At 34.3% G+C, this 15,787-nt stretch overlaps 1 protein-coding gene across 1 annotated transcript; it reads left to right on the top strand.

Annotated features, from left to right (window-relative positions):
- Positions 1 to 963: 963 nt before the first annotated feature.
- LOC139848161 (uncharacterized) lies at positions 964 to 2,741 on the top strand. Its single transcript, XM_071837894.1, has 2 exons — positions 964 to 1,315; positions 2,365 to 2,741. Exons 1-2 carry the CDS (start codon positions 1,147 to 1,149, stop codon positions 2,700 to 2,702), a joined length of 507 nt encoding a protein of 168 aa, XP_071693995.1. The 5' UTR covers positions 964 to 1,146; the 3' UTR covers positions 2,703 to 2,741.
- The last annotated feature ends 13,046 nt before the right edge of the window (positions 2,742 to 15,787 follow it).

Below are 15,787 nucleotides of genomic sequence, written 5' to 3'. Positions count from 1 at the left end.
TTTTAAATTTTTCGAGTTTGATTAAAACTGAAATTCAACTAATAATATATCGATATATTAATATATGTAAATTACAAACCTAGTTTAAAACCGAAAAACAAATGCACAACAGCAAGCGTCGATTTATTGACGACTTGGCTGCCACTTAGAGCATAAATTGAATGTGCAGGATTTAAAACCCATGGAAATTTGATCCTACCATTTTTATGGCGTCTCATGTTTTATCTTTTATATTATATTATTTTTTTAAAAATTTCCTACTTATTGGCCGGAGGTTCATTCGAAAGCAATCTCTTTATCTATCTATCGAAGAGAGAGGGAGGACTTTCTCTACTTCTTGAAGTGTATTACTCTGGGTGGAGAAATAACTTGTCTTTATTTAAAGATAGGGGAAGCATCGTCTACATCTCACATCCCCATACACCACGCATGTTGTATTGGGTTTTGTTGTTGTTATTGTTGTTGTTGTAGTAGTATTAGTTATAATTATTTTGTTTTACTTTTGTTGACTTTAACCGAAAATCAAAAAGAACTCAATTTTGTTTTTCGGTTCGTTTTACAAATGTGATATTTTTTTGTTTGATTTTCGTTTTGATTTTTCTCCCAAAAATTTCAAAACCAAACTGATTTAACTAACAAAATTGTAAACCAGACACATTGTAGTTTGAAATTTTGGGTAGGCTATTGTGGACTTAAAGAAGGTTTTTGGTTTGCTGCAGAAAGCTGTAATGCTTGTCTATAAAAATAGTTGAAAAGGTGTATCTATATCACCATGGAGTCCACAAACAAGGCAAACTTCAAAAAAATTATTTTATCACAAAAAGCACCAATCTCATGATAGGACTTAAGAGACTAGGGGCAAGCTAAATTGACGTACAAATAGTTGTTTAATCTGTCAAGTGAAAGCAAAAAAACTTCTAAAAATTCATCAGTAACAAAAAGCAGCTAGTGACTTTTAACCAAGAGTAACAAGCAACGAGCCTTTGTTAATCACTTGTGCACATGAAGCCAAAATACATTCACATGTTTTTGTTTCCAACAACAATTCACTGTCTATCCATAACTCTTGAATCTCATTCTTAGTTCACAATCATCACCACCACAAACCCAAACATTTGCCTACCAATTGAATACTAACTTACTTCCATGGATTCATCAACACTTTTTGTCGTCGTTTCGTTACTAATCGCAATCTCAACCTCTTTACAAGTTGACGCTTCAAAACACCCGAATCCTCGTATCTCGGTCGTTGGTGTTGTATACTGTGACGCCTGTTCCGACAACTCTTTCTCCACCCACAGCTACTTCTTACCAGGTTGCAACATATCCAACAACCAAACACATTTTTCAAATATAAATAAACGCTTAACGGATAAAGTTTTATCTTGTTCAGTCTATCCGAGGAAGGGTCACATGTACGCGGTTTAATTGGGTTATCTCGTGACCGTTACAGACCTTTTTCTTGGCCAACTGGGCACTTCAAATGCTGGTGCTAGTGAGGTTTGAACCTGAGACTTCTTATGAGGATATCAGGATCACAACCAATAGGCTATCTTGAAATACTCTAATGAATATCGAGTTATAATAGTGAAAATTTTATCACTAAATATATTCTATCCATAATTCACTTTATGTGGATTATATTTGTACACTTGCATATTACATAAGAACTTCATAAGTTCAATGGCATTATAAGATCAAGCTTGTTCTTTGTGCTAAATGATGATGCATATAGCTTATCAGCTTCTATTTGGGCTTGGTCCGTTAGCAGCCCAAATGCCTTCCCCCAAAACCATGTTATCGCCTCTATAAACAAAGGGTAGACCCTCAACCCAAAAGACACCCTAAGGGACGCCTCATACGGCTCCTAACTCTTTCACTCCCCTCTAGGGTTTTACCTACACTCCGCATGTCATGGTAACCGGACCGGAGAGTTAACATCTTTGTACCTAAAAAAAAACTCATTCTATTGCACTCAAGCGTGTTTCTAGCCTTCGGTGGAAATATGTTTGATCACTAAAGCTTGTATCTTGATAAAAGCCTAACTCCTTTGCAGCCGCCCAGGCACCTAACTAACCCACACACACACACACCAGAGATGACTTCAGGGCATGTGCAAAGTGTGCAACTGAACATTGCCTAAAATTTTTAATTTTACTTCGTAATTACCTATTTTACATATCATTAGCTTAAAAAGATCAATTATATGTATTGAAAAATTTAACGTTTATAGAGCCTATTTTATAATCGATCAGGGACTTATGAATTAATTGTTGAGACGGCCCTGATACACACACACACACACACACCTTGTGTATATGTTGTTAATCTTTTGAAATACTAATTTTGTGAGAATACATACAGCGGCAGAGGTAACAATAGATTGCAAATTTAAAGTAGCTTCACCAAGAACAGCAGAGCAGATATCGTTTTCCGTCAACAGAACAACAGACAGATATGGAGTGTACAAGCTTGATATACCTTCTGTTGATGGGATTAACTGTGCAAAAGAAGCTGAATTTCTTAACAACTGTAGAGCAACCTTGATTAAAAGCACTTCTCCTTCATGCAATGTTCCTGCCTTCATAACCACTTCTAACGAATTTTCGGTTAAATCAAAGCAAGCCAATCTTTGTATCTATAGTCTATATGCTTTGAGTTTTAGACCTTCTAAAAAGGATCTTGCACTTTGTGGGAAGTAGCAGTTTACGTCTTGTAACGGTTGGATTCAAGTTTCATATTAGTTACCACTCTACTAGTTTTCAATTTCTAACAAATACTAACATTTATAATACAGAATATCTCAAGATAAGGATTTGAAAATTAATCCTAGAGCAGGATTGATCTAAATTGTAAATATGTTAGATGATATTTGAGGGGTCATAATGGGTTCAGGGTCATGAATCTTAACTATACAGCATACATATTTTCAACAGATTCTTAGCTTCTATTCAATAACATATGCCTTACTAGTAAGTGCACCTGCATAGAAGAACAAATTAACTATACCGCTGAGTAAATACAAATACTACTCAAACTAACTTCAACTTAGGCACCGATTTAGGATTCATCAGCTAATCAAACTTATTGTTCTTATATATCTTCTTTTTCTTCTTCTGGCATTTGTTTGTAACTAGTTTTATTGTAACTAGTTGAAAAGCAATTGTTATGAGTCGGTGTTCCGTTTCAAATATAACTTATTGCATTTAGTCCATAAAATTATTTCGTGTTTAATGGTTATGTAGGTGAAACATAACTCGAGTCCAACGAAGAGATAAAGTCCGTCAAAAATTTAGGTGGGTTTAGTGGGGGTTCTATAAAAAAAATAAAGAAATTACCGTTTAACCCCTTGAAGTTAACCTTTACACACGTATGAAGTTACAATTGTTATCCAAAGTAATTTACATTTCGGCTCCTGAATTTTTTGGTGGTTATGTTTTAGTTTATAATCCTTGTGGGTACAACTATTGGAACTTCATGTACAAACGTTTTAAGCACAAAAATTACTATTCATAACCCTTTGTCCTTTTAAATAAAGGGTTAATAACATGACACAAAATCATCTTTAAGTGCAAAACCCTAACGATCACAATGCTTCAATTCTAAATAACCTATACAAAATCAAAACTAAATAAGGCAAAACATTACTTCTCTCTCATATTCCTAACACTCCCAAACAATACCAGGGCTGGCCATTTGTGAGACTAGTCTTGGTCCATGGTGTAGTTAGGTACGGACATGAGGGTGAAGCCCACTGATTTTGCCGCACGGCCAACGGCCATACGACCAATTAGAGTTAGGGAAATTATTACTCGTTTTTTAAAAGATAAAGTCATGAATAATATAGTTTTAAATTTTCTTAGTTTAACACAGTTTTTAAACTTTTACAAATTAATACCCTTCAAAAAAATAAAATTATGAATGAATTGTATAGTTTTAAGCTTTTTCAATTTAACACACTACTTTTAAGTTTTATGCAAAACATAATTAGAATTATATTTACGTATTCAATAAGATGTAGTAGAAATTAATGATGTTTTATTGTTATTGTACATATTTTGAAATCATTTCAATTGTAAATTGACACGAACGCATTTTCAATTGTAAATCGACATTAGTAAGGACCATTCAGTCAACTATAATTGTTACTAGAAAACAAAAATGCTCGACCCTGCCATGGCCATAACCATCGTGCCCTCTGTAGTTGCCACGGTGAGAATTCCGACCGCGGTTGTACTGGCTGATACCTCTAGATGCGGAGTTTGACTCGAATTTTAGATTGGGGAAGGCTTTGAGTTGTTAGTCATCGAAACAAGTGTCGTATTCGAAATCTTCGCTGCAACAACGGTTTGTTTTGCTTTGTGTGATTCTTCAAGCAGAAGTTTAGATCTCGCCTCATGGAAACTAGGTAAAGGCTCCATATGATTAATATGAGAAGCAATGTGTTCATATGATTCATTCAAGCCTATAACAAGTTGCAAGACAATATGATCATCTTCAATTTTTGGACCGACGTTAGACAACTGATCGGCAATAACTTTGAGCTCTTGACAATACGAGGACATGTTTAAAAAGTCATCGGGCTTGGTGTTGGTGAACCGATGACGAAGGTGAACAACACAGGTATGTCGGTTGTCATGAAACATGTATTTTCAAGTTGTGAGAACTCGTCCCACATTAATGGGGGAGGAGAACAAAACACCCCTCATAAGTGTGTAGATACCTCCTCTAGCGGACGCGTTTTGAGGTGAGTCCCAAGAAGCAAACCCATGAGCTACCGTGTGTCGGGGCAAAGCAGACAATATCCACTACGGGTTGGCGTTAGCTGTTACATGTGGTATCAGATCTGGGGCCCGCATCGATGTGCACTGCGGGGATGCAGTGTCATGAGTGGAGGAGAGTGTGAGAACTCGTCCCACATCGGTGGGGGGAGAACAAAACACCCCTTATAAGGGTGTGGATACCTTTTCTAGTGGAGGCGTTTTGAGGGTGAGTCTCAAGAAGCAAAACCGTGAGCTACCTTGTGTCGGCCAAAGCGGAGAACATCCACTACGGGTTGGCGCTGGCTATCACACAAGTGGCCCCAAGTTGCTTGTGCAATATTGTTCGTCTTAAAGATGGTAGACAATAATTTGGCTGAGATTGTGCCATAAATTTATTACAGGACCATAAGAATCTAGTCGATCCCAACTTTCTTTAGAAGGAGGAGTAACAAAGGATGTTTTCGATGACTCGGAAGAAGAAACAACAATAACAGGAACGATATGATTAATAAGAAGGAAGGCACGACAATGAATCTTAAATAACTCGGCCCATTTTCATACTTTCTGTTTTCCATCTCGAGCATAATCGGGATGATGTTACTGATATTGTTGACATTGATTGATGGATGGAGTTTATTGTTTTCAGACATGGTGATTAATGTAATTGATTGATCGGAATAATAGATAGAAAAGAGGGAAGAAGATGCCGAATACTTTTGAGAAGGTGAAGGTAAAACCGTGTTATACCTCTGATACCATAAAGGAATGTAATTATGTGTTTTGTTTCATTCATTATGCGGTCCTGTATAAAATGTTGTACAAATATATCCAAGATTACAATCCTAAAAAATGAATCCTTTATTTTAGGAATTGTTATACAATATTATCTCTAGTAATGTCAATGATATATACAATCTTAACCATATATATAAATATTTGTTTATTAATCGTCAACAACTAACAATAGATTTAAGCAAAAAAAAAAAAAAAAAAAAAATTTTAGAAAGTACGGAAAAATTAAATTGTATGGACAAACGTAGTTTATAAGGAATTTTACAACGGGTTTCGATGTAGAGTTTATACTTATCGGTTAGTCCTTGGAGCGTGGTTGGGAGCTCAGTAGGAAGGATACCGATGCTATCAAATGTTCTTCCATTGCCATGGTGCTCCAAGTAGGGATGACAATGGATTAGATATGGATCAGATGATGTTTTATTCACGTCTATATCCATTAAATTTTTGTTCATCCATATCCATTTAATTTAAGTTCATTCACCCATATTCACATCTTGGATTGAGTGGGTTAATGGATATCCGTTTGATATCACATGAGATGTTAATCTAACGCTGATATTGACCATTTAATATAGAATATAACAAATATAAATATTTAATCTTTATATTTTTGGTTTGTTAAATATATTTTGATTTAAATTGTCGCCAAATGTGAATTTAATTGAGCAACGTACGTTACAATATAAGTAAATATACTTTTAAACTAGTCTAAATATATAACTTTGAATATAGTTAGTAACAATGTAATAATTGTGAGTATCAGAACCTTTATATTCGTTTATACTTTAAGAATTTGTAGGTTATATGTGATAGGTCAGATCATGTTGAGATTGAAAGATGAGACAAGTTAGAATGAGATTCGGTAATTAAGAAGGAGACTCGGTATGAGAGAGAATCGGTAAAATTTACATTCCACAGCTTCTAGAACTCAGTTACAACACAATGGCTATCTAATTAGAATTACATAGGTTCCTTATATAGCCCTCTTCTAAGGAACCTTCATTTAAGCATGTTTCACATTAACACTATACAACTTCGGGGTCCTAACAATCTCTCCCTTAGTGTTAATTGTGAAATTTACAATATAATCCTATTTAGTAGTCTTTAGAGGTCCAAACGTTAGTTTCCATCGTGTATCATCTGGTTTTGAAACTTCAACTTGATTTTCTGAAATTTGCTTGGAAGGTTTTCAGACGCCCCACGCTTTTCTTGGATCTCCCTCATGTAATGGATATTCATCCATTTCTTTAAAATACCTTCGTTTTCTTTGGCCACGAAGAATCTCAAATTGTCTAGTACGGATCTGGAACGATCTCTGATATGCTTTATGAACTCTCCAAGACCCATTTTCATGTCAATGTCATCAAACTTGCATTGACGAATTTTAAGATACTTCAGTGCAGCCTTGAGTGTACAATCTGAATATTTGTTTAACTCTTCAGTGCGGATGAACACTTTTTCTTTCTGAGAATTCACAAATACAAACCCTTCGGGTTCGAATTGCATTTGAAACATTCCCATATCCTTCAGTCCCTCTGTGAATTGATTCGGACAAGTTATTCGAATCTTTTTCTTATTCGCTTTGAGACCAATTTGAAAATCTTTACGTCTCATCAGTTCAATTGTCTCCATCATGTATCTTTTCACAGCTTCCAAAGCTTGAGATTTAGCAAAAGGTCGATTGGTGATGATACTGAGGTAGTTGTAGATGTGAATGATGTCAAGCATATCTAGATTCTGGAAATCAGCATCTGTGAACTTGTACTCCTTCTCATCTTCTCTAATAACATGGAACTGACTGATGACGTCTCTTTTCTCACTTATATCTACTCCGACTAGAGTAATCTTTAACACTTCTGAAATACGATATTTTCTTTGAAGCCACAAATCATCTTCATTCTTGTTGATATGTTTCCTCCACATAAACTCATACCAGTTTCTTTCATTAGCTGAAAGAAATCGTGAACCTATATAGGTAAACCTTTTACTTCTTGGCGTTTTGTTAATGCAGAAGATCTTATACACATTTTCTTCGATGAATGTGTTTCGTAACGTTATGAAATCATGTTCAACTCACAATAGAATTTTTTGTTCCCTATTCTTAAAGAATATACCGTTATTGTATTTGAATCTGGAATTTACTGTTTCACTTGAAGTAGAAGTACTAGAAGTTGAACTTTCATCTGCATTTGTTGGATTTGAAAACGATGATGGGGTAGAATTTGATGAATGATCAGTAGGATTTGTCGTGTCATCTATTGGAGCATTATCGTCTTCAATATGATCAAAGATATCATCATCATTTAGATTAACATAAAGATTGTCTTCATCTTCATCAGAAGAATTCATTTCATCATCACTTTCCGTTACCGGATCAGATTGTCTTATATGTAGGGTTGTACAAACTACTAGTCAGATTCATGATATCCCCTTCTGATGGAGGTTGGGTAACAACCGGAGTTGTCACCAGCAAAGATTCTTTCGAATCACCCGCCTCCATGACTTTAGTCTCATGGGACTCTGACAGAGTAGCAGAACTACCCGTCGGTTTAGCTCTCGCAGAGATATTACTATCTCTGACTCCTGAAATCATTGATATACCATGAGGTGGCACATCTCTTTCAGTTAACGACTCTTCCTCCAGACCCTGAGATTCAGAATCCGAAAGAGAAGTGGTTTAAACCAATGGATCAATTTCTTAAACCAAAGGAACAGTCTGCTGGAAGTCTGATAAATATCCCAAAGGATTGTCATGTTGACTCGTTTCCATGGGACGCGACAGATCTCCCTCATCAAGATAAGCCGGACCTCTAGACCCTGTTGTACATTGAGGCACATGAGGATTTCCATCCGATACGCAGGGTGCCTTTTCAAGATTTTTCGGCTCCCCTTCTGCCGTTCTGGACTTCAATGATTGAGTTTCCTCAATCGATTGAGTCAATGCAGACTTTACTGCAGAGGAAGACTTTACTTCCTTAGATGCCTAAGCACCTTGCTCAGTAAGATTTATTATTAAGTCCTGTTTAGATTGGATGAGCTGATTGGTCTTTTTACCATCCTTGCTTTCAGCTCTCTTGCCTACCGAAGCTTGTGCTTCATTTAGTGTAGGGCTTACTGTTATTGTTGGATGTGATACGGAGATGGGTGAAGGTGACCTAATAGGCTCTAGGTCTTGGTCCGTATCACTAATGGTTGGAGTAACTGTTTGGTGTACGATAGGAGTCGTAGTCCTAGATCTAGTTACTCGTTGAGTTGGCAAAATCTGAATCATCTCATCAGGCATATATCGTGTTCTCTTTGGAGAATGTTTGGGAGATGATTCAGTTGCTGGAGAATCAGTTTCACTGATCTCCTCAGGTGTTGTGAAAAGGGTTGGTTCAATCCTAAGTGAACTAGGTTCCCTGATCCTCACGGGTTGAGCTTGGTGAGCTACCCTAGAGCGTTTGAGGTTTATCCTAAGTGGAGGATTAGTTGGCCCAGGTGGTTGTACTATAAGTTCCTCTACAACCTCTGGGGCTGGAACCGTGGCGGGTTCAACTTTTACTTGTTGTACCGGGTTCGGTAGAGGTATTCCTACATCCTCAAAATAAGAACGCATTCGAGCGTCTTGGGGTTCAGCTAACCTCACTAGCCAATTTGGAATTGGCGCATTGAATTGATTATCGGAAATCACCGGGGTATTCATCTTCAACTCCCCAAATCTCTTCATCTGTAATCCATGTGTACCTGGTACAAAAATATTTGCATTTCTGCAAGCATTTATAGCATCATGGATAAAGATACAGAAAAACCTTTCACAAGGGATGTATAAACCCCTTGGTTTATCAACTTGTGCTTGAACCAAATCCCACAAGAGTTCTGCATAATCCGGAGTTTCCACTCTTGTGAATGAGTAGAACAGCTTGAGCTTTGGCACAGTTAGGCTGTCAGATCCACTCCTTGTCATCAGCAAGCATCTGTTAATGATCAAGAAGATCACATACCACCGAGAGTGCAGATACTTCTTTTGAAATTTAGCTGGTGGAACATTGGTAGCTCCAACATAACCAAGTTGGAAGATTGAGCTCATCATCTGCTGAGTAGCAGGAAAAGCAGGAGCATTCTGTACAAGAGGAAGCTGAAATATCCTCCTGAAGTCAGCTTTAGTGATACTCCTGAATCCTTGTACCCCTCTCAGCTCAAACTCAAATTTAGCTGGTTTTCCCTATGGATTGGCAGCTGTTGTAAAGACCCGTCCTTATCCACCTGGACAAAGTCATCAACATTTGGTTCCATTGCGATGATCGACTCCAAGTAATGTCCTTAGTATGAGCTAATGCACAGCGGAAGACTTAATTCGTACCTGAGAATAACATGCTTTAAAACGTCAACATAAAGTTGGTGAGATATAGGTTTGATGCTAGCAGCGTTATAACTATGGACCACAAGATTTCATATATTTAAACATAATACACTCGCAAGTGTATGTAAAAGTAGTTGAGCACTTGGTAACCATACTTAACATTTAAATCATCGCAGCATATTCTTAAATAATCGCTACACCGTACCAAGTGTAGTATACAGAAACGAAGTACTGTGCAACCGTTGAAAACTGGTCGTCCAGCCCGGTTGAGGTTGTCAGGCCCGATAGATCTATCAACAGGATTCGCGTTTACATTCCTCATGTAAATATTAGCTACCAAGTATAAAGAAATATGCCATGGTACAACTCAACATAGAATTTATTTTTGATCACTTGTGTCCATAACGTAAATCATAAAATGCATGTATTCTCATCCCAAAATATTTAGAGTTTAAAAGGGACTATATACTCACCACACTGTATTTTGTAGTAAAAATACATATAACATCATTGATTAAGTATAAGGTTGGCCTCGGATTCACGAACCTATATCAATTTTATATATCAAAACATATAATAAACATCAAATAATTCTATTTATTAATTATATAGTATTTATATATTTAGTGTTGTAGTTTATATATATATATATATATTTTGTACTGAATTCTAATATATTTTATATCTTAAATTTACATGTTATATATATTCATTTTGTATATACATAATAGAAATGTTAATATTCTTAATATATAATTATAGGTAATGTTAATTTAATTTTAGTATAAGTACAAAATATTTGTTATAATAATATAATATTAACAACGATTAATGAAATTTTAAATAAAAAGTAGTTTTAGCAATAATGGTTATAAAATATGGATATTTCATAAAAATGATAAGTTTTAAATAACAACTTTGATAATACGAATAAATTTTTAATGAAATTGGAAAGTTTAATAATGATGATTTCTAAAATAATGGTTCTTTTAATAATAATAATAATAATAATAATAATAATAATAATAATAATAATAATAATAATAATAATAATAATAATAATAACTTTAACGATAATAACGATAGTAATAATAAAAAAAATTAACAATTTTTAATGATAAATCCCTTTTATTGATAAAGATAATAATAATGATAATAATAAGATAAAACTAGAACGACGATAAAAACGACGATAATAATAATCATTTTTAATAAAAATATCGAAAATTCAATTGATTATAACTTCTAATCCGTTCATCGAAACCATTGGATATCTAAAGGAAAAGTTCTTAATTTTTCGCTAGCTTTTCAAGGACATGCATATCTTGTACCTTATCTCAACCGTAAGTGTAACTAATTCAAGATTCAACCTAACCTGTCTAAGGGCAATATCAAAAGTACAAGCATGCATAATCCTAAATACTCGAGCACTAGTCAGGGATACACTATTAGTATGTAAAAGTTAAATTATGAGTACTCACGTATCAATATTGAGATTCAATATTGCATGAAAGGTACGTAGACGCAACGTAAATGATAAACACTATATTGACCTCGCGAGCATACCCATGAACCATACTCAATCACCTCCATAGCTATAACCCATAATTTCCTTAATCCTATCCTACTCGAAAAACAATTTCGAAATCACTCGGACAGCACTCCGTCATAATATTTTATGTATACTAATAATATCTTGAAATAATACGGAGTAAATATATATATGTAAATCGATTGAGAGAGTTTAGAGAAAAATATTTTCAAGTTTCTATGAAATAATGAAACCTATTGAATTCTATTTATAATAGATTTTTGAATTATTAAAGTGAATTATTAAAGTATGAATTATTAAAGTGAATTATTAAAGTATGAATTATTAAAGTGAATTATTAAAGTATGAATTATTAAAGTGAATTATTAAAGTTAAAGTAAAGTAAAAATAAAGTAAAGGTAAAGTTTAAGTATAGTAAAAGTATAAAACTATGTATGTATAATACGCGTATAAATATATATAATATTAATTTAAATCGTTATATATATTTAATAAAATAAAATATAAATATCATTATCTTTATCATACAAGTTAAGTAATGAGTTGTCAAAAGTAGTTCTAGATATTTATAAAAGTTATATACGTTTTAATAATAAAGTTCTTTTTAAACTGAAAACGGTTTTGTACGTTTGAAACTAAATAGATCAATCGAGTCTTTATGAGATTCAATCTTCCACTATCCTTTGTCTAGTTCTCAATGATTGACAATTTGTTCTTATTTATAAATCACTTTACCATTTTTCGAATATTGTTAAAATGGAAAGATTTCTCAAATCAACGTGGGCCTTTCAACAGAGACTTGTAATCATAATTCAATATATTTGATAATTCAATCATTTGATCTTATCTTCTAATTTCATTGATAAACATTTTGAAGCAGATACAATCATATAAAGTATTTAATCTAATATTTTGTTTACGTTTCAAGTTATAATATATATACACATATACATATATAATCATATTCGTTTAATGGTTCGTGAATCGTTGGAACTTGGTCGAGGTTGAATGAATGTATGAACATAGTTTAAAATTCTTGAAATTTAACTTAACAAATATTGCTTATCGTGTCGGAAACATATAAAGATTAAAGTTTAAATTTGGTTGGAAATTTCCGGGTTGTCACAGTACCTACCCGTTAAAGAAATTTCGTCCCGAAATTTGAGTGGAAAGGTCGTGAATGATAATAAGTATGTTTTCATGATGCATACGGGCTGAAAATTAGAGTTTTATCATCAGCGAATAATTTGGATAAACAGTCCATTTATATGAAGAGTACGAATGAAGCTAACATAGAAGAGTGAAATGAGTAAGTGTAGATTCATCTTATCATTTGACGTAGATATGATTGATTCCCAGATTTCAAGGGATTTGAAGAAAATCTTCTTAATAAGATTTGACTCTCCGGTAATCAAGGGAATTAGGATCCGATTTAAATGCGATCGTCCATTTTAATTGTTCTGTCGGAGATTTTCTTATAAATTCACCTCCTTCGTTTCCTTACAACTCACACCTTCTGTTGATGCATTTTATGCAAGTCCCTAGACATCTACCCACGTCTATTGCAGGTACAACAGTTTATAGGCCACCATGATTACTCGTTATTATCCTATTCGTGTTTGTATGTGGTTACAGGAACTGCAGGAATGAGATTTAGATGTTTGACTATGTTAGACTTAGTCAGACGTACGAGTGAAGCCTCACTAGTACGGCTGACAGGCTCATACACACGGTTGATGCTGAGCTAAGTCACAATTACAACCTAAATGAGAAGACACGAGTGAGTGATCACTTGTACGGCTGATGAAGCCAACTCGTACGTGTGATGAATGAATCGTATGGGTGAGTTAACAACAGGGGTATATAAAGTCTTATGTTCTTCATTTTAGGTTAAGCCTCTCATTTGCTACACACATTCAGATCTAGTGAGCTCCTCCGATTCTCTCTCAGTCCAAATCACCCAGGTGATGAATAATAGCTCTAGGTGTTGATCTAATCACACTTGATTTAGTTGTGGTTTGACTAAATTAATCAAAAAAAAAACTTAACCTATTCACTAGAGGGTTTGATTCACTTATTCCGCCATTGTGTGAGTTAAATCTGTTGATTTCTAAGTTCCTAGTCATATTTCATCACCTTCTATTCTTTTCCCCTCAACTCATGTTTTAAAGTATTCACAATATGCTCCATCCAGTTCTGATTCTCGATATGCTTCTAACTTTCATATCGGTCATTCTTCTTTTTCATCTACTGCCGGAAGAATCTATTTACTTCTACTATACTCTTGGGTTTATAGTGTTTCTAGTTCTCCCGTATCTTTATATTGCTATATGCATTGATATATATGGTTTATAATTTCTGGTTTGTCGTTGGGCTTTATATGTTCCCTTATATTTCAAAGTCTCTGCTTCTGTCTTCTATAATCATTATCATTCACAGTTAATGCTCTCTTTTATTTGCTGCAATTTATACCCCAATTTCTATTTTCGAGTTTTGTCCTATCGTTTATTCTTCTTGCTATTAAGCACCGCTTGTAATGGTCTAGAATTCACAGATATGAATTTCGGAATGAACATTGTTAATGTTCTAGGAAGGAAATTGTGATGGCACGATCTTGACTTGTCAAATTACTAGAATACCTTGGAAAAGGCCGAATCATCAAGAAATATTTTCTTGATTTTTTTGAGGTTAAATAGAATACAAGAGTCGTATAACATGGCACATGATGATGTTATGATCTGTGAATCATCACGTTCCATTTAGAAACTCAGCATGACTTACTGTAATATAATCACATTGATCAAGTGTCATTATATTATACTAATTCATGCTTCAGTTCCCAACACTACTTCAAAATATTCCTATCTTAAACTTGAATGTTTCAGAATTTAGAAACTAAAATAGTTTCTTTTATGATGTAATACAGATAGCGCGAAGAGGTAAATGATTTCAAATAAGAAAATTAAGAAAATATCTTCAGAAATATGGAGGATATTTATAATGAAATATATGATGATATTTTAGAATTTCTAATATCAGATGATGATGAAGAATATTGTCCGCAGGGGTTTAGAGTCAGGAGCAAGGTATTCGTTAATGACTTCAGCAGGTACTGAATCATTTGGATCCTTTGAAGTCAAACTTATTCTTTGTGATTTGTTCACGGTTTTCTTCATAGTTTCACATAATCCACTTTTCGGTGCTAAATTTTCTATTGAGTGTTCCTAACACTTTCTTCTTTATCATCAACTTTTGACCGTTAAGATCATCTACAACATGCTGCTTCGTCATCATTTTCAAAGTTAACGGATCTGGGTCATCGGTTATCAAACTGAGGTGGTTTCAGGAGAATTGTGTTTTTAGATGATTAAACGCCGATGGTAATAAGGTGGAATATAAAAGGTTCTCCGGTAACGACGGTGAAAGGACAACGTATATATTTCAAGGTTATAATAAGGTTAGTCCAACTGAAAAGTCGAAGTTGACTTGTTGGAGCTGTGACAAAATTTGACTACTTTGAATAGGAATTGTAAGGTTGTTTTTGCTAATGAATGGTAAAGGATTCAACACAGGTACGTGCTAAACTATGACTTTGGGTTCGAGAGTTTTTCAGGGGCATAAATCTTTTCTTCCGTAGATGAAGTACAGCTGGTTCATCCTCCCGATCGAGGTGTTTTCAGAAATCATGAAAGATTTGAACGCGGATTGTAATTATCGAGGTACAACTGAGGTTCAAGATGAAATCAAGTGGCAAACTTGAAGAATTGTTTAGTTTCATATGTTATAATCAATATTTTAACTCATTTTAATTGTCCAAAGTTAGCAGTCCAATAGTCCGATTGTCCAATGGTCCAATAAATTCATATATAAATTAATATATAATATTCAAATTAATTAATACGTATCGTGACCCGTGTACCGGTCTCAGTATTGACCACAACTCAAACCATATATATATATTTCGGAATCAACTCCAACCCTTTATAGCCAACTCTCACATTCACATATAGAGTGTCTATGGTTGTTCCGAAATATATGTACAGATGGGTCGATATGATAGGTCAAAACCTTGTACACATGTCCCGTTATTTAAAGTGAGTAAAATAAATAAATATATATCATGACCCGTGTACAACGTATTGTCTCAGAATTAATCCGACGTATTGTGTACATGTGTCCCGATTTAAAGTGCGTAAAAGTAAATAGCAGAAATTAAATGATGATAAATAAAATTGCGATAATTAAATTGCGATAAATAAAATGTAACCAGTTAGCTAGGAACAGTTAGCTAGGAACAGTTAGCGTGGATTCTTAACAAAATTTCAATTAGTTAAT

The sequence above is a fragment of the Rutidosis leptorrhynchoides genome, chromosome 5, assembly GCF_046630445.1.
Source record: "Rutidosis leptorrhynchoides isolate AG116_Rl617_1_P2 chromosome 5, CSIRO_AGI_Rlap_v1, whole genome shotgun sequence".
NCBI classification, from domain to species: domain Eukaryota; kingdom Viridiplantae; phylum Streptophyta; class Magnoliopsida; order Asterales; family Asteraceae; genus Rutidosis; species Rutidosis leptorrhynchoides.
Note: the sequence above shows the minus strand (reverse complement) of the source record. Positions and strands in the feature narration are given on the sequence as shown.

Coding starts and splice junctions, on each gene's coding strand:
- LOC139848161 (XM_071837894.1), top strand. CDS start 1,147: ATGGATTCATCAACACTTTTTGTCGTCGTTTCGTTACTAATCGCAATC. Junction 1,316..2,364: donor CCACAGCTACTTCTTACCAG/GTTGCAACATAT, acceptor GAATACATACAG/CGGCAGAGGTAACAATAGAT.